Below are 17,742 nucleotides of genomic sequence, written 5' to 3'. Positions count from 1 at the left end.
CATTCCAGAGGAAAATGCATCTGACATGTATAGTGACACAGATATAGAACTTGGCTACTAAATTCAATCATAATAATATATTATATATCACCACAAACAACATAGACTTGTAAATTGGTCCTACGTATCGATTGAAGTGAAATAACAGTTGTCGACCACTGAATTCGACTATTTGGCGCGAAACAAACAGAACCAAACAGCACAATTTTATTGGCACAGTTGCCGCTCCCCATTACCAGCATACCGCCCTTGTCAGCATCTCCCTTGAAGAGTGACAGCCTGCCTACCTAAAGTCCTACTTCTCACCATGCCAGAGGATCCTGAGATCAGTGTTATCATTCACCAGATCTTGGCTAAGATTGTCCAGCTGGCCAAGAAAGAGGGAAAAGCACCAATGGGTGAGTTTGCTCGCCCAAGTCTCAACTCTTGATCATCAAACAAGCTAACCTGACTTCATGTAGCTTATTTATGGCTTTTTTCACGGTGCTTCACCTTGGGTACCAAGGCTAAGCCTTACTCCAGTATATCTGTCGACAACTCTCGATATACAGAGTCATTTGATTCTGATGATGACTCCTACGTTCCCAATGCATTTGACGTGACTCGAGCGTCAGGTAAACCGTGGGCTTATTTGGTAAAGAAGAACTTGAAACCTGGCCCAGTCTGTGTTGCCCGCCGTGGCAAATGTTTGGCTATCGGAGCGGGACATGTATGTCAAACATGCATCCCATCTTTACCTCATGCTTACAAGACTATTTTATTCAGCATTTGACAACCTTTCATCTTGGCTTAGAGGCTAAGGTTACCATTGTGTCTCAAGAGGACTACGAAAAGCTCATTGCGAACGACTGTCCCAGATCGAACAAAAATAAGGCCAAGGCTGCAAAAATGCGTTCCTTTGAATTACACTCTGACTTTATCGAACCTGGGTCATCTGCAAACACTAATCGGACCATCAACATCTTCGCAGCTATAGTCTCTGAGTCATTTGCGATTGTATTCTCAGACTTTGCACGACTTATGCGCATGCATGTCACCAGTATCAACCGGCCCTGGACTCAACAAGATCTCGATGTTGGATCACCAGTAAGTCATGATTGTTCCATTGAATTACGCTTTCACTTTAGCATTATATCGCTTTAGGAGTGGCCTATTATCTGGAGTGCATTTCCTGATGGGGCGGACTGGTTCCTTGAGAAGGATGTTGCTCTCAATGCCCTGGAGAAGTGGAGACATGATATGAGCACAGGAGCACCAGGCCATTCAAAGCCCATTGTCGATGTTATTGCTAAAAATGGCAATCGCGTATTCGGCGGATTTGGAAGACATCTTGCTAATGACTTCCTTTACTATGCTGCAATTTTCCCTGGTGCTCCTTGCTCCTGGGTTTGCTCTGATGATGCACGCTTCTCCCACTTCACCTCTCGTATTGTGAGCTATACTCAGATTTGGCGGTCTGCTGACTTTCTGAAACGATGCGGCATGTCAACCAACTCTTCCAATCCTTTCGCATTCAATACAACATCTGATCGTAATTATACCGCTGGATTTATCTGGGTATTCAGGAAGGCATTTGTCAAGATTCCACAGGACTTGTATAACCAGTACCTACGAGAAGGACTATTCGATCCAACTCATAAAATAGGTGGGTTAATTCTTCCTTTTCTGTTTTATCCTGACAATTTTCTGCATAGGGGATCCATATCAGTACACTGGACCGCTCTCTGACAAGCAGTTCAAGCGTATTGAGGTGAACTACCATGCTTACCTTGATGCCTTCACTGTCATAACAGCAAGAGTTCCAGATGGGTGGAAGGATGGACCAGTTGTAGGTTCTTCATAATCATCGCTGTTTGCTTTCTCACAGTAATCATTGGCAGCAATCATTCTCTGACTTGAAGGAAGCAGGGTATAGTACCACCATTGGGCCAGCGCAGTTCCACGAAGCAAAGCAAAATATGGTAGATCCAGACCATGCCATACAAGTTTGCTTGCAGCCAGGAAGACCAGCAAAGGTGTGTTGTTCATGCCTTTTCAATCAGTACAATTCAGTTTACACTTCTCAGGTTACAGGGAATGGCCCAGGGCGGAAGAGGAAAGCGCTGACAAGAGAAACTCTTGAAAAAATGAAGCTACAGAAGAAGAGAAAACTGATGATTCACTCAGAAGAGCAAGAGAAGGAGAATGAGCTTCCTATTATTGTTGCATCACCATCCCCTCCTCAAAGATTGACCCGCTCTCATAAATGTTAACCAATACATCTGTAGCTAGTAGATTAGTATTCTACTGTATGAGAGCAATTATCTAAACCTTCCTCCCCAAGAAACATACAGTATCATTATTTCAGGGATATTGCCTGCATCAAATTATCAACCAGAGAACTACCAGAACAGATATTAAATGAGATCTGTGTCCTGTGTCCTGTGTCCTGGGTTCCCACACTGGTGCAGACAGTCAACTTTAAACAGAAATCAAGCTCTTGCACTTGCTCTTATCCTTTCAAAGGAGATATGAAGCAATTCTGAGAGGCATAAGGCTACCATACAAATTATAAGCCAGAGTATTGTAAGAGAAAATTCAAATGGGTGAGATACATTCTCCCATCATCCCATGTTCCCACGAGGCTGCCCACTTCTGACTTCAAACAGAAATTAAGCTCTTGCACTTGCTCTTATCCTTTCAAAAGAGATATGAAGCAATTCTGAGAGGCATAAGGCTACCATACAAATTATAAGCCAGAGTTTTGCAAGGGAAAATCCAAGTGGGTGAGATGCATTCTCCCATCATCCCATGTTCCCATGTGGCTGCCCACTTCTGACTTCAAACAGAAATTAAGCTCTTGCACTTGCTCTCATCTTTCCAAAAGATGCATGTAGCAATTCTGAGGAACATAAGGCTGCCATACAAATTATAAACCAGAGTATTGTAAGAGAAAGTTCAGAAGGGTGAGATGTATTCTGTCAATGTCACATCATCTCATGTTCTCATGAAGGTGCTCACTTTTTACCTCAAAACAGAAATAAGACTCTTCCAGGTTTCTAAATTCTGGTTGCCTCCAAAAAATTCAAAGCTATTCCAGAGGGTGTGATGTCTCCATCAAAATTATCAACCAGAGTATTACAAGTTAAAATCTCTAATGACTGAGCTTACAGCCTGGTCAGTCCTCCTGTGGTATGACTATATCTTTCTCTTTTGTTCTGTACTTCTTTTCAGATCCAGATGAATAGAATATCAAGTCAAGTATAATTGTATATGTATAAAATCAAATAGCTACATGGGTAGGATATTTTTTATGCTTGAGATTCAATAGAGAATTTTAAATTGGGAAACCAGAATAAAAAACAATACCTCATTCTTAATCAGAGTTATACTGAGTTCCAAGAATTGAGACCTTTCCTTTAGACTTTCCCAATGACTTCTTGTTTCCTGTGGTTAATTGGTCTCCCATCTGCGCGATCTCCAAAGGATTTTGAAGTTCGAACCATTCACAGTACTTGTTACACTGGTGCTGAAGGGGAAACAGATTGAACGCTTCCCCAAGATTTCCATCGCCAAAGAGGTCATTACCAAGTTGCCTGCCAGACATGTCTGTTATTGGGTATTGTGAAAAAAACAGCTGGACTTATGGTGCGGTCAGGATTTGGGGATCTGTGAGACAAACGCCAATGCCTGGAAAGAAAGGTAAGAATCCGATATGAGCTGCTGGAGCGTTTAATGTTACCTTGGAAGTCTGAGACATAAGCGAGACCTCCAGTGATAGCGTATTGAACATGCTGGATGAACATCAAAAATTCCGCCAGATCATAGTCAGGTTCATCAGGTAAGAGCTCAGAAGCAGCGCTTGCATTGTGCAAGTACTTGATGAAGTCGGTCTTCTCTCCTGGAAGCATCTCTTCCAACAAGTAAGCGGCACGATTGGTTGTTGGCGATGGACCACTGTTATCAAGTGGCTTCTGAGCAATAGCCATTCCAGCTTCGACAAATCGAAATTGGAAAACTGTGAATGGTGGAGGTTTTCCGGAGGGGTGCCGCGCCATGAAATGTTCCATGAAATGGTACGCAGTCTTCAGAAGCGAGTTAGCCCAGATAAGGAGCTTACACTCTTCAAAGATAGCGCTTTCTTCTTCCGCATATGGCATTCGCACCATCCCACCACCCCGCTTACTCCTATATGGTCGTTTAAGAGCCACAGAAAGACTGCACCCCTTTTTGTTTGAGGAATGTGCAAGGTGAGCCAGCATCCCTAATCCAGTCAACGGATAATGTGATCCATTGAAAGTCAACCTTGCGGGAGATGTAGTTTTGAAAGAGCCAACTCCAAGGTATACCTCTGGGCGTGGGTCATAGCGAAGTTGAGCATCGAAGGGCTCCGCATCTGGCCCGAGCATATCGACCCTCATCTTGGTGGGTTCTGCGATGAGCTCCGCTAAGGTGGGCTGCGGGAGATTGTGGAAGGCAATCGGTTCATGCAAATAGGGATCTGCATTCAAGTAAAGCCAGGATGTTAAGATATCTTATTCAGACCAAATTCAGACAACGCACTGCTGGCCAATTTTCCATCCGTCAATTTAGCCCCACCTGCAAGAAATCCCTGTCTTAAAGTTTCTGGATTGAATGAAAAGACTCTTTTAGAGGTTGCGACGCTCAAGGTAGCAGCCAGCCTAAGTGGCGCTAATAGTCTCTGCTGGTTCCTTGCATCGGTGCGGTCCTTGGTGGAGACACTGGTAGTAAAGCGTGCGTCGCCGTTTTGAGGTCCAGCTTTTACAGATTCCGCTCGGTTTGCATGCTCTTCTTCATTGGCATGTTCCTCTGCGTTCCAACCCTCTCCCGCAATTGTATCCTCTTCTTTGAGCAGTGGATTCTCTTCTGCATGCTCATCTTCGAACAGTGGATTCTCTTCTGCATGCTCGTCTTCGCCTGCTCCCTCCTCCTTAGAGTCCCTGCCAGAATCGTCCGAATCAACAGAAACAGGTGATGCCTTCCTGATCCCAGAACCTTTGCGAGCAGCCTTGCGACTTCCCTTGCCATGGCTAGCTAAAGCCTTTCGTTTGGTATGAAGGCCAAATCCAGCTAGGAGACCTGCGGTAGGGCCAGTCATTTCTGGGGAGTGGGAGCGCCCATTGTACAGCTGTAGAAAATGAGCATCAACTAGTACATTGCTGTGACATATTTGAAACAACGTACCTCTTTTTCACGCAGCGCTTCGATCTCCTTCCAGACAATAGGATTGAAAACAAGGCCAAAAATTGGCATTTTAGCGTTGGCTGGCATGGAAAAGATAAGACTGCCATCCTTCTTGCGAGGATTAGGTTTCAGAAACATGTCTCCGAAGTATGACTCCTCAGAGTATGGATCCAGCTTCATCCAACCTGAATCTCGAAGGACCATGTCATCAACGTTGAATGGAACTGATCCACAATATTCAAGGAGCGGATCGTGGAAGGTGTCTCGAATGAGCCTGGAAAGAGCTCTAGTAGAGATGTCTGAGCTGACGCGTAATCCTTCCTTGATTCCCTGTATATGGATTAAAATGATTAAAGTAAAACAACATACTCATAGCGACTCACATGTATTATGATTGGCTGACCTTTTGCATTGCAAGTCGGCTCGTATACATAGAGATTTATCTTCACTTGGCCAATCTGACTAGCAGTTAGCCCTTTGTATGCACGGCTGGACCAGGCTGAGGTCTGATTCGCATGCTGGCTGTGATTTGCAGAGTATCCCATAATGGTCTGGGATGGATAACACATGTCTGAAACTTTTGGGCTTGGGGCAGGTATGGCAGTCACACGACCGCCGGGAGCGTGTCCTCCTAAATTCTAATAAGACATTGGATGCAATAAAAATGAGAACGGACAAACCTTGTCTCTGAGAACGGACAAACCTTGTCTCTGAGAACGGACAAACCTTGTCTCTGAGATTCATTCACATTTTGTCGCATGGCATGAAAATTCAACAGGGGCACAGTCTGAGAGGCACCTGTGGCCCTGATGTTTCTTGCACCTGTGGACATGTCAACATATTAAAAATGCTATGAGATTGACTTTGAGCACCAGTATGAGTGACATTCCCAAACTTTGCAGCCGCCTCTTTTCTGTCGTAATACTGACCACAAGGACCACAAACATATTTTACATGCTGAGTAATATCTTCTTTTGCAATCCGTGGCTGTCCAGGCTGAATGATAGTGCCACAGGACACCCGTTCACAGCGAATTGAACGAGTAGCAACCGCATTTTCCGTGAACTGAAGTGGCATTGATTGCGGAATGGAGTAAAGAGAGAGAGGGGGGGCAGGAGATTTGAGGTCGGATGTGTGGACCAGCAGTTCCGTCAATTTGAAATGATCGGACTACAATTACCGGTCTTGATAACAAGCGATCAAGTTTCTTGCTGCAATACCACTTCCATGAGAGATGCCTCAGGCTAACCAGTTCAAGCCTGTCCATAAGTAAATCTAACATTCAATGACATTCGGGAACTCACCTTATTCAAAAATAGCACCCATCGAGGAAGTAGAGCCACACATACGCCGATTATGGAAGATGCGCAAAAATGACAAAGAGATTCTCAGGATTCTTTTAGATGATCACATCGATACAGATAGATACGGGCTTGGGTAGGTCTACCGTTCATTCATTTGTCTATTACTGAAAGTCAGAACCTCTAGTATAAATTCCTTTTGTAAAATTCGTTGGAACTTGGGCGTGGAATGGTCAAGGCGGCAAAATCACACTGTGGAGAGTATACATGAAGATGTTCAGGCAATCAGGCGTCTTTATCCATTGGCTGGGGCTCGTGAGATGAAGTCTATCCTTTTTCACGATCGGGATATGGATGTAGAACGGTAAGATCGGAATTCATCAACGCACTGGCTAGATTTAAATTTGAAACCTTGCAGAAGTCTGATAATCAGGTACTTCCACGCATATGAGTCTGACATGGTTAAGGAGAGAAAGGCTAGACGTCTCAAACGACGTCGCTTTTGGGCAGCAGGAGTCAATGACCTTGTTGCTGTTGACCAGCATGATAAGTGGAAACGATTTGGACTTGCCCTTCACATTGGCGAAGATCCCTTCTGTGGAGTGACTCACTGGCTCAGGGTTTGGCATAACAATAACAACCCAAAGCTTGTGCTTTCATACTACTTGGACTGGGCTGAAGTTTCTGGATGTGAGTCGTGTTTTGTTCCAGACTCACCCACCTCACTCACTTCCTCTTAGATATTCCTCTCATCACTCAGAGTGATCTGGGTTCCGAAAATTATGGAATTGCAAACGCACAAAGTATTCTTCGCCAATGGCATGATCCTCGCCTCGAAGGAACAGTCCAGCATCGATGGATGCGCAGCAAGAAGAATGTCAAACCTGAAATTGCCTGGTCGCAGTTCAGGCGCCGATTTGCACCAGGCTTCGAGACCATAATTCAGGAGGGAGTAACGGCAGGCTGGTATGATATGACTCGACCTCTTGATGTGTGAGTCTAAGCGTTCACTGCCCGTGACTTACAAAGAATATTAACATATATAAATGTAGCCTTGTGTTCCGTTGGCTATTTATTCCGTGGCTTCAGACAGAAATTAACGCCTACGTGGAGAGGGTTAACAACACTCGAAAGCGTGCAGATCGTAATAAAGTATTGCCTCATGGTCCCCCCAATGATATCTTTGCCTCTCCAGAGCGATATGGTTGTCTTGACTTCAAGGTGAGCATCCATGTCTAAATCAAGAGCTTGTATTGACTTTTATTTAAAGGTCAAGGTCGAGCCCGAGGCATTCGAATATGTTAGAGAAAAGTTTGCCCCACCTTCAGATCCAGTCTTCGAGCTTGTCCCCCCAATTTTTGCAGAGTATGCTGGTCAAGCATACGCGAAGATTGGTAGCCCCGAGCTTAATTCGGTCAATATCTGGCCAGTTTATTGTGAAATCGTGCTAAGCCTCCAAGATATCACAACCAACCGGGCAGGGAGCTGTCAGGACTACATAAATTCAGTGGACGAATGGCAAGTGGCAGAGAGCCTGCAGGAGATAGAGCCAGAAACACCCTATCCTTTGATTGATGGCCGTGCACTCTTTGGAGGGGATGAATATCTTGGCGGGGTAAATGAGGGTTGGGGACTTGGTAAGTGCACAATCCCTTCAATCTGGTCTTTCTAATGATGCGCTTGTCAGACACTGAGTTAGAACAACGGTTGGACGCTATGGAGGATGACAATGAGTTCGAACCAGGAGAGGTACATGGCCTTGTTTTTTCAGAAGACGAGGACAATGGCGCAAATCCCGAAGAGAAAGACAATTGGTAGACAATTGGTAGACCAACAAATAAATTACATTTTTTGCTTTCCTACATCTACCAATCAGAATAGACAAGCCTTTATAATTTCTATACATCCTTTAAACTAAAGTTGGTTGGCCAACAAAGGTCGATCAACCTCAAGAGATCTGTCATGCCTTGCGGGTGTTCAAGGTCCCCGGATACTCCGGAACACCAACAATGCACGGCATCGTCTGCCTTGCTCTGTTTGGTCATATTTTTGGAGCTTGGTGCTCTGGGTTTCCATACAAGTCAGGTCTCCCATCCGCCAAAAAGTGTGATCCAAACTGTGATTTGGCGGGTCCGTTTTGTGACTTGTCCTGCGAAAAAGTGTGATTTGGCGTGAGACGGGCTGCAAAAAGTGTGATTTGGTGTGATTTGTGGGACAAGTGTTGGCGCGGGCGACCGTGATCTGGGTGTGATTCGAACTCCGAAATCACAACACTTGGCTTGAGACCCACTACTTGCAGTGCTTTGCACTGCCGTCTGCACAACGAAATTTGGAAAATATGTTTGTACGTGTTGTACCGTGACTGCCACAAATCGGAGAGAAACAGACCTCTTCATCCAACAAGGCCTGAAATTTCTTGTGCTGAGACATGATGCCCACCATGCCAAATGATAATCGGCGCGTGCATCGCATCTGATGCCTATGGCACCATGAGAGTTGGGTGTGGAAGATTCAAAATTCCTAACGTGGTTCTAGTGCGTGACAATCTGTGACGAATATACAGAACCAAACAGAGTTTTCGGATTTTCGTTGTGCAGACAGCAATGCAAAGCACTGTACGTTACAACACTTCATTTGGCATTTTTTGTTTGGCAGACACTTGAAAATATATTGGTCAGAATGAGCTACGTACATCATCCAGATAACGGTACACATGTATATGCACGATAAGCGAAGCATCCACTCTCAGTGTAAACAGCATGCAACTCCATGATGACGCTGGGTTCCGGAGTCACTTGAAATTAGAAATTATGGAGAGTTGAAAGAGTTGCCTGGTGATGGGTCACGGAACTCGGCGAGAAGGCGGCTGAACTGGGAGTTCGGTGTGTATCCCCAATGTATCCCTATAAATCATTCTCTACATTACATAAACTGTTACGGTTTTGTTAACGTACAGAACTCAGAGTCAGACACAGTTGTGATGACGACTATGATTGGGTAAACTACCTGTTAATGTACAGAACTGTAATACAGGTAGTGTGAGTGTCGAGAGAAATAAGTATAAGTAAAAAACCTCACCTCAGAGTCAGACACAGTTGTGATGATGACTGAGGTGGGAAAAATAAGGTTTGTGGTTTATATACGAAAAACGGGTGGCTTGGAATAAAGACTAGCAAATAACGGAAGTATATGTAGGAGGGATAAAAAGGAAAGAGTGATCGGAGTGTGCAAACAAAACGTACGCGTAAACAAGGGAGGTCACGAGGTGTCTCTTCTAACAGGTTTAAGCAATTCAGGTGTCCTCAGTGTCATCAATTATTCAAACTCGAGTAGTGCAGAGTGGATCATGATGCATGATGGACCATCACTTACCGTACAACAGAGGAGATCTCTTCGATTTTCTCAGGCTCAACGCCAACTAGAACAGAGACATGTTCAGGAAGATTTGTGTTCAACAATTCGAAACAATAAGAAAGGAGCGCAACCATTGCCGTAGCTCAAGGATTGAAGTTTCCATATCGGAGGAATGGCATTGTTTGCATCATGTAGGAGAAGTTTAAGAGACTCGCCACTGAGATCGTGGGTAGAGATAGCTGCCTGATTGACGGTTCATGAAGACACCGCAGTGAAGAAGAAGAAGTGACGACATGAGGGGGAGAGGTTTTCTGTTACAGTGATGAGCAAAGGTGTAGGCTACTGGGGAGATGAACAACCACATGTTGGAAGGTCAAAGAACAGGGATGGCATGGGGCGATTCGCGAATCAAAAGGACAGGGCAAAACCGCCGCCAGAGGTCAACCATCGACCAACGTTGAACAGATCTCTGATGAAGAGCTCAGCTTCAGAACCGGGGATAAGGATTTTCGAAAGGCTGAGGACTCTTTAATTTGTATTCGGAAGGCCTGAACTGAATCGAATTCATGGGGCGAATGCTTTGTGGAAGAAAGGTCAGCGAAGGGGCGAAGCGTCAACGTGGACATTGAACACACCGGAAGCAACCCTTCTCGTTGTTCAACAACCCTCGATTGATCCCGGTAACGTTGCCGTCGTTAATGAAGTTCAGAATTGGTCTTGTGTAGACACACATCACTATTTAGTGACTCCTCTTGTGCAGGGCAGATGTCTCAATGCCCCGTACATTGCGTTGCATAGAGCCTACGCTAGAAAAAGTGAAAAGCCGCGAAGCAGAACCTTTTGTGTGGCGCGATGACAGGATTTGCATTTGCATCTCTGGTCTAGACTCTCATGTTGGAAAAACCCAGGAAGCCTTATAAGGCAGGTAATCACAGGAACGAATTGTAATCCAATTATAATCAAGGAGAAATGTACTATAATACATAGGGACAAATTATAAGGTACCAGATAATTGTAAATGAATCGAAAATTTGTAGTGAGCTCCTAGCTCAATTGTAATGTGTGCGTTTCTTACTAGTTAGTTGTCTTATTATTACGGAACAGTTGTTATTAGCAGGGATTGAACTTTGAGCCTATTGATTACTTACCTTGTTTTGACTTGCTTATTGACTTGTCTATACTTTCCACTGGGCTATGGGGGCATATTTAGGTACAACCTCTAGTTCTTCATAACGAGCACCGCGGCTGACCCTTCGACAATACAGAGTTCATACAGAGCACTGTTCTCCCTTCTCGTAAACTTAGCTATAGTTTCCCCACCCAACATCATATGCACATTCTCTTGCTTTATGGGGTTCAAGCACTTGTAAAGCTGATTGAAGAAGGTCAGTACATGCTTGTATTTTTCGAGTTCAAAGGTATATTCTTATGCTTGTTGTTTTTAGAGAAATTGTGCCCTCTTTTCCCGATCTTTTGGGCTCTTGAGAGCAGAGACCCAGATAATGGAAGCTTTCCGTGTCTAGAAGGCGGTGAGATATCCATGTATAGCATGTGATCGGTATTGCGTAGGATGAACAAAGTAACATAAGTACTCGCCTTATTCCTCACAATCCTATCCCAGCTCGTAAATGCGAAACACCCACCGTCTATAGTGTATACGTCCGTTTCTCGCAATTCCGTACCCTTCTGACAGCGTTCACGCATTAGATTTGAACATCGAGTCTTCATGTAGTATCAAGTCTTCACGTACTACGTGAAGACTCGATGTAAGGTGAGTAATCAAAATGTACATGACCATTACATTCTATCCCAGTTCATACAAATGAAACACCTGCTGTCCATAGCAATTCCGTCCTTTCTAGTGGCGTTCACACATTAAATTTGAATGTTGCGTCTTCACATATGTTTTGTTGTTGCCTTGTTTGTCTTCATGCATGTCGTTTCGATTTGTTGTATGTAGCAGAACGAAATCTAATACATTTTGTTAATAAAAAAATTTGTGTAACAGAAAATACGGAATTCAGTGTCGCATGAAACAAAGTTCTGTTGAAATATAAGATGGGGTACATGAAGTGTACTTACTTGCTGGCCCTTCGTGGTTTTCCTTTGTTGTTGTATACATACATCGGACATGTGTATACCTCATTGTTCCAGCTGTCGCAGACATCAACGTGTTCTGTAGATGTCCCTCATGCCATTGACCCAACATATTGTCATCGGGTACCTTGGTTAGGCTGCAAAAGTATTTCATTAGTGCTTTCATTTGTTGTCAACATCTTGACTTACAGTCTTCAGGTAGGTGTTCTATCTCGTCTTTGGAAGTGTTGTGAAACAGAGAAGTTGAATCTACGAAAATATGTTAGCGTGACAATAATCTACAGAGTCAAACTGACATACTTATCATTTGGCATCCCCCGGACTCCATTTATCCCTCCAAAACTTCAAAACATCGCTGTTGCTCATTTCCAGTGTCAAGACGATGTATCTTCATCCGCAGAACCGGCATAAGTAGTGTTTAAAGGTTCAGTTCAGTCCGGTTTTTTGCCCCGAAAACGCGCAACCGTGGACCGCAACCGGTCCAGGACCGACCCAGATATTGAGGGAACCGAACCGAACCACCTAGGACCGGTCTTTTGCGGTCCATGATACCGGTTCAGACCGATCCAGACCGGTTTTTTTGCGTATAATTTATTATACCAATATAAACCATTTGTATCTCAACTATTATTACTCTGAAAAATAAACAGGTTATATAAAATAGTAAAGCATATAAATACCCATCATTCTACCAATTTTCAAGAGATTTAATGAAGATTTGACATAGCTATGACTGAAACCGAATTACATCTCATAGAGACTTGGGTAAAATATGGATTTGGTTATATCTTTCTCAATTCTTAACCGTTTTTGATGAAACAAAAACCCAATAAAAGGCAATAAACGTGGTTACAAGGCTATGTAACGCACGTGACCGTTTAACTGGTTGCAACCGATTAAAACCGGTCTTTGAACGGTTTTAAAAGATTTTCGAAATGAGGCAACCGGCAACTGGACCAACCCCAAATTGGGGCAACTGCAACCAAAAAAAAGACCGGTCCATGGTCCGGTTCAGTTCGGTCCACCGGTTTTTTGCGGTCCTATGGACTGAACCTTTAAACACTAGGCATAAGTAATGCAGAATGCTCCATGAAAAGTGCCGAGTGCTTTGAAATGACCATGCTGGTTAGTGTCGTGCATGACATCAAATGCGAGGTAGGTACTCACCTTTCATCGCATTTCCACAGCTCACGACCTCTCCCAGCTTCGTCATGCGAAATGCAGCCTTTCTGTGGAGTATTCATCCGTTTGGGCTCCTTGACCAACAACCACCAACATCTCGATTTGGCACCCCTAGGACCCCGAACGGCAAGGGGACAGCTGGCCGTTTAGGACGACTCTAAGGCGAATTCTTGGAGCTATCTTATTTCTAAAAACCTAATTCTTATTATCTACACGCTACGGGCATACACACATGTACAAGCAAGTAGCAAAAGCTGTTACGAGCACAGCAAGGAGGACTACACCACAGCCACCAAGCACAGGGGGGGAGCAAACACGACGGAGTGACAGACTAAAAACTAGGGAAACCATGACATTGGAGTCGAGGAGGGACATAAAGGGTGCAGAGGAAGCGAGGGACTGGTTAGAGGGACACAATCTCGCAATTGAAGAGGAAGTATTCACAACAGGGAGCTTAGCCTTCGCGCTACTACAGCTAGCGGAGGGAAATGCAGGGGACAGCATGGAGACGCTTATAAATGGGGTCAGAGCGATCGCGTTATGCCTCGATACACTGGCAATGGAAAGCCTTGCAGAGACAGTCGCGAATGCGATCACGAACGCGATATCTCCTGTTCTCGCAGAGGTGCACGAAATCGTTGGCAACATCACACAAGGAGCGGTAACAGAAATCTCAAGAGTGGTAGAGGAGAAGATAGTTGGGGAGATGAAGGAGATGCTGAAGGAAGAAATCGCACTGATGAAAGAAGTACCAAGGCCGGTGGCTGGGTGGCAGGAGAATCGGCCATCTTACGCAGCCATAACGGCCGAGCCGACAAGCACAGGGGTGGAAAGGGAGCACCAGGCGACGATGGCAAAGGGGGCACTGCAAAGACGACAAATACTGCTAGACGGGATTGAGGGAGTAAAGACAGCCGCGGATGGGTTGACAGAGAGGGAATTGGTAGAAAAGGCGAGCCTGGCACTGGAAGGGATGGGTATTAGGGGGTTGGATAAACCATGGGGAACCAGATTCGTAGCGGCCAAGAAGCTCAGGAATGGGGGGGTGGTGTTTGAAATGGACAGCGAAGCGGCGGCGGAATGGTTGAGGAAGACAGATGTACGGAGAATCTTCGCAGGGAGCTTTGGGGGATCGGCCCAAATCAAGGACAGAAGCTTTCAAGTGGTGGTGCAATACGTACCGACAGAGCTGAGGGACAAAAGCAAGGAGATCATGGAAGCGGCGGAGGACAGTGTAGGATCAGGAAGGGGAACAATAGTAGGGATGAAGTGGATGAAGAACCCGCAGCACTGGAAGGAGGGGCAGAGATACGCCCACCTGATCCTGACAACCACAAATAGGACGACTGCGAACGTGATGATCAGAGAGGGTGTGGTGATAAACAGCCAGAGACTCAGGGTGAAGAAGCTCGAAGCGGACCCACGACGATGCTTCAAGTGCCAATTCATAGGGAGGGGACACACAGCGGAGAACTGCAAGGACACATTGGAGCTCTGTGGAACATGCGCCTCGTCAGCACACACTACGGCAAGATGCCCGGTCAAGGACCCAGCGAGGTTTGTCTGCGTAAATTGCAGACACGAAAAACGAAGATGTGATCATGCGTCTTGGGACAGGATGTGCCCAGTATTCCTGAGGCATAAGGACAACCTGGTAGACCGACAGCCAGATTCAAGATACAAGTACTACCCAGGGGATGAAGAATGGACATGGGTGCGAAATCAGGGAGAGAGTGTGGATCTGGGGTACTGGAGGGGCAACATGCAACATAGGGACTATGAAGAGAGAGGACGCAGAGACAATGGGTGGGGAGGAAGACTAGGGGCTGGCACCATCAGAGATGTGAGGGTACAACAAGCGAAGAAAACACAGAGCATTGCGCCAACGCAAAACACTACGGCAACGTGGAGCAGCCAGCCACCCAGGGCGCCAAGCAGAATGGAGAACTCAGGGCCTAAGCCAGCAGCAAGCGCTACCAGCACCAGCCAAGCGAAGAGACCGGAAAGCCGGAATAGAGGAAGCACCAGGAGCAGAGCATCAAGTCTTAACGGAGGTATGCAAGACGCCCAACAGCCTAAGCTAACCAACTGGTTTAACAGTGCGGAAGCGGAAAGGGAGAGAGCACTAATGGACAGGGCGCTATACGGAGGATCAACACAGTCAACGCAGGCTACTGGAAGGGGACGAGCAAACTCTGAAGGAGGACTACCAAGCAACACCCAACCTAATGTTACACAACGTACCTGAGGGAAATGGAGAGATAACGAAGATACGGATATGGCAGCAGAACGTACGGAAATCACTAGTGGCCACCCTCGCGTTGTTGAACGGGCTGAAGGACGAGTATGACCTGGTATGCATCCAGGAGCCTCACTTTGATTTTAGGGGGATCACGAGGGCGACGGGGGTTTGGACGGTGGTGTACCCATTGAATCATGAGGAAGGACAGGAAGGGGTTACCAGATCGCTAATTCTTATACACTCTAGGTTTTCATCAGGTACATGGACCCAAATCGAGGTGGCAAGCAGGGACGTCACTGCAATACGGCTAGAGGGACCAAGGGGACGGCTAGACATCTACAATATCTACAACGACTGCACACATTCACAGACAATTCAAACTCTCAAGACACACTTCGAACGACGGGGCAGGAGGGCACGAAGAGGGGGAAGGGAGGAAGGAGAGGATAGGGTCACCGGAGGGGACATATGGCTGGGGGACTTTAACAGACATCATCCAATGTGGGACGATGACGCGAACGTAGGGCTGTTCACGAGGGTGAACTTGGACGCAGCGGAGGAGTTGATTGAGCTGGTGGCTAATCATGGGATGGAGATGGTGCTACCAAAGGGTATTCCCACAATCAAAAATGCGCAGGGCAACTACACAAGACCGGACAACGTCTTCTGTAGTGGGGAGATAGAAGAATGGGTAACACAATGCACGACTTCGCCAGGGGAAACGCCTCCGAAAGCTGACCATTTCCCCATCCACATCACCGGTCCATAGATTTCTCAATGGCAAGATCAGAACGACCTCTGGGCTTCAACTATAGGGTGGTGGAATGGGACGTCTTTCTAACGGAACTAATCAAGAACTTGGAACGAATACCAGAGCCACGGCAAATAGACGATGAAGAACAATTTCACAAAGCGTTGCAGGACATCAGCCAGGCAATTTGCGACACCATTGAGAAGGTAGTACCAAGACGCAGGCCATCGCCCCACTCAAAATGCTGGTGGACCAAGGAGCTCGACCTGGCCAGGTCAAGGGCCAAGAGGGCAGGAGAAAAGGCGTACAAGTACAGAAATCACCCAGCGCACCCCAGTCATGAGGAGGCCAGGAGGCAAAGAAACGACTACTCAGAGCTCATCAAGAAGATGAAACGGGACTTCTGGATGGACTGGCTGGAAGGGGTCAATGCAAAGTCGGTATGGGATGCTAATTGCTTCATCTCCATGCCAGGATCGGATGGTGGTAGGACGAAGATCCCGGCGCTGAAGGAGAAGGTAGACAGAAGGGTTATACGGGAGGTGCAGGACAACGAGGAGAAGAGCAGGATGCTACACGCCATATTCTTCAAAGAACTGCCGGCACACGACGAGGGAGAAGAATCGGTTCAGTACCCAGAACCAGCCTTCAAGTTTGAGCCGATACAGGATGAACAGATATACAGGGCCATCAGGAGGTTGAAGCCATACAAAGCACCGGGGACGAGCGACGTCGCGAACATCGTACTTATGAAATGTGCAGACCAGTTGGTGCCCTACCTGGGGCACATCTTCAGGGCAACGTTCAGTCTTCGCGTTTACCCTGACAGTTGGAAGGAATTCACGACGGTTGTCCTCCATAAGCCAGGAAAGACAGATTACACAATCCCTAACGCATACAGGCCTATCGCACTCCTGGACGTCATCGCAAAAGTTCTTTCAAGCTGCGTCAAAGAAGTGCTGGAATACCATACAGAGACACTACAATTGCTACCCCAGTCTCAATTCGGAGGAAGACCTGGGCGATCAGCAACAGATTCCATACACATCCTCGTCAACTTTATCATGAACGCTTGGAGGAGAGGCAGAGTGGTGGCGGCTTTATTCCTCGACGTGAAGAGCGCCTTTCCGAGCACAAACGTAACGAAGCTGGTGCACAATATGAGGATGAGGGGAATCCCAAAGGAATACACTGACTGGATCTTACGCAAGATGACAGGAAGGACGACGATCATCAGCTTCGATGATTTCAAGTCTGAACCCAGTACTTCGTCATGCCCCACTGATTCCTGCAGGAATGAAGGCATTCCACCGGATTCCAGTGGAATCCACAGGAATGGCACAGGAATCCACAGGAATGGCACAGGAATCCACAGGAATGGCACAGGAATCCACAAGAATGGACAGGAATGGCACAGGAATGTCACAGGAAGGCCTAAAATGTATATTTCACAACTTAATCCTAAGAATTCCTTATGATATTTAGACTTGAATAGGGAAAATCAAAGTGTATTTGATAGAACTACACAAAAAATGATGTATTTCAATTATAATACAAAATATATTTAATTACATGCAGTGTATACTAGAGAGGGAGGGGATGGGCAAGGGAAAAGGGAAGGGGGATGGAAA

General features: G+C 45.9%; 3 protein-coding genes across 3 annotated transcripts; 2 read left to right on the top strand and 1 right to left on the bottom strand.

The window, feature by feature from the left end:
• Window positions 1-307: 307 nt before the first annotated feature.
• On the top strand, window positions 308-2,252 carry LACBIDRAFT_316762 (uncharacterized protein; the record flags this gene model as incomplete). Its single annotated transcript, XM_001890053.1, has 7 exons — window positions 308-398; window positions 462-709; window positions 766-1,086; window positions 1,144-1,645; window positions 1,695-1,828; window positions 1,881-2,015; window positions 2,067-2,252. 7 exons carry the CDS (start codon window positions 308-310, stop codon window positions 2,250-2,252), a joined length of 1,617 nt encoding a protein of 538 aa, XP_001890088.1.
• A 1,103-nt stretch (window positions 2,253-3,355) lies between these two features.
• Window positions 3,356-6,016, bottom strand: LACBIDRAFT_335167 (uncharacterized protein; the record flags this gene model as incomplete). The annotated part of the gene is made up of 6 exons (XM_001890030.1): window positions 3,356-3,588; window positions 3,722-4,480; window positions 4,543-5,128; window positions 5,185-5,514; window positions 5,568-5,822; window positions 5,888-6,016. 6 exons carry the CDS (start codon window positions 6,014-6,016, stop codon window positions 3,356-3,358), a joined length of 2,292 nt encoding a protein of 763 aa, XP_001890065.1.
• Window positions 6,017-6,547: 531 nt separating this feature from the next.
• LACBIDRAFT_316760 (uncharacterized protein) lies at window positions 6,548-8,303 on the top strand (the record flags this gene model as incomplete). The annotated part of the gene is made up of 7 exons (XM_001890052.1): window positions 6,548-6,621; window positions 6,673-6,849; window positions 6,904-7,175; window positions 7,226-7,478; window positions 7,538-7,706; window positions 7,756-8,122; window positions 8,173-8,303. 7 exons carry the CDS (start codon window positions 6,548-6,550, stop codon window positions 8,301-8,303), a joined length of 1,443 nt encoding a protein of 480 aa, XP_001890087.1.
• Between the last annotated feature and the right edge of the window lie 9,439 nt (window positions 8,304-17,742).

This window comes from Laccaria bicolor, genomic scaffold (assembly GCF_000143565.1).
Source record: "Laccaria bicolor S238N-H82 LACBIscaffold_78 genomic scaffold, whole genome shotgun sequence".
Lineage (NCBI taxonomy): Eukaryota > Fungi > Basidiomycota > Agaricomycetes > Agaricales > Hydnangiaceae > Laccaria > Laccaria bicolor.
This window is presented reverse-complemented; position numbering and strand designations above follow the sequence as displayed.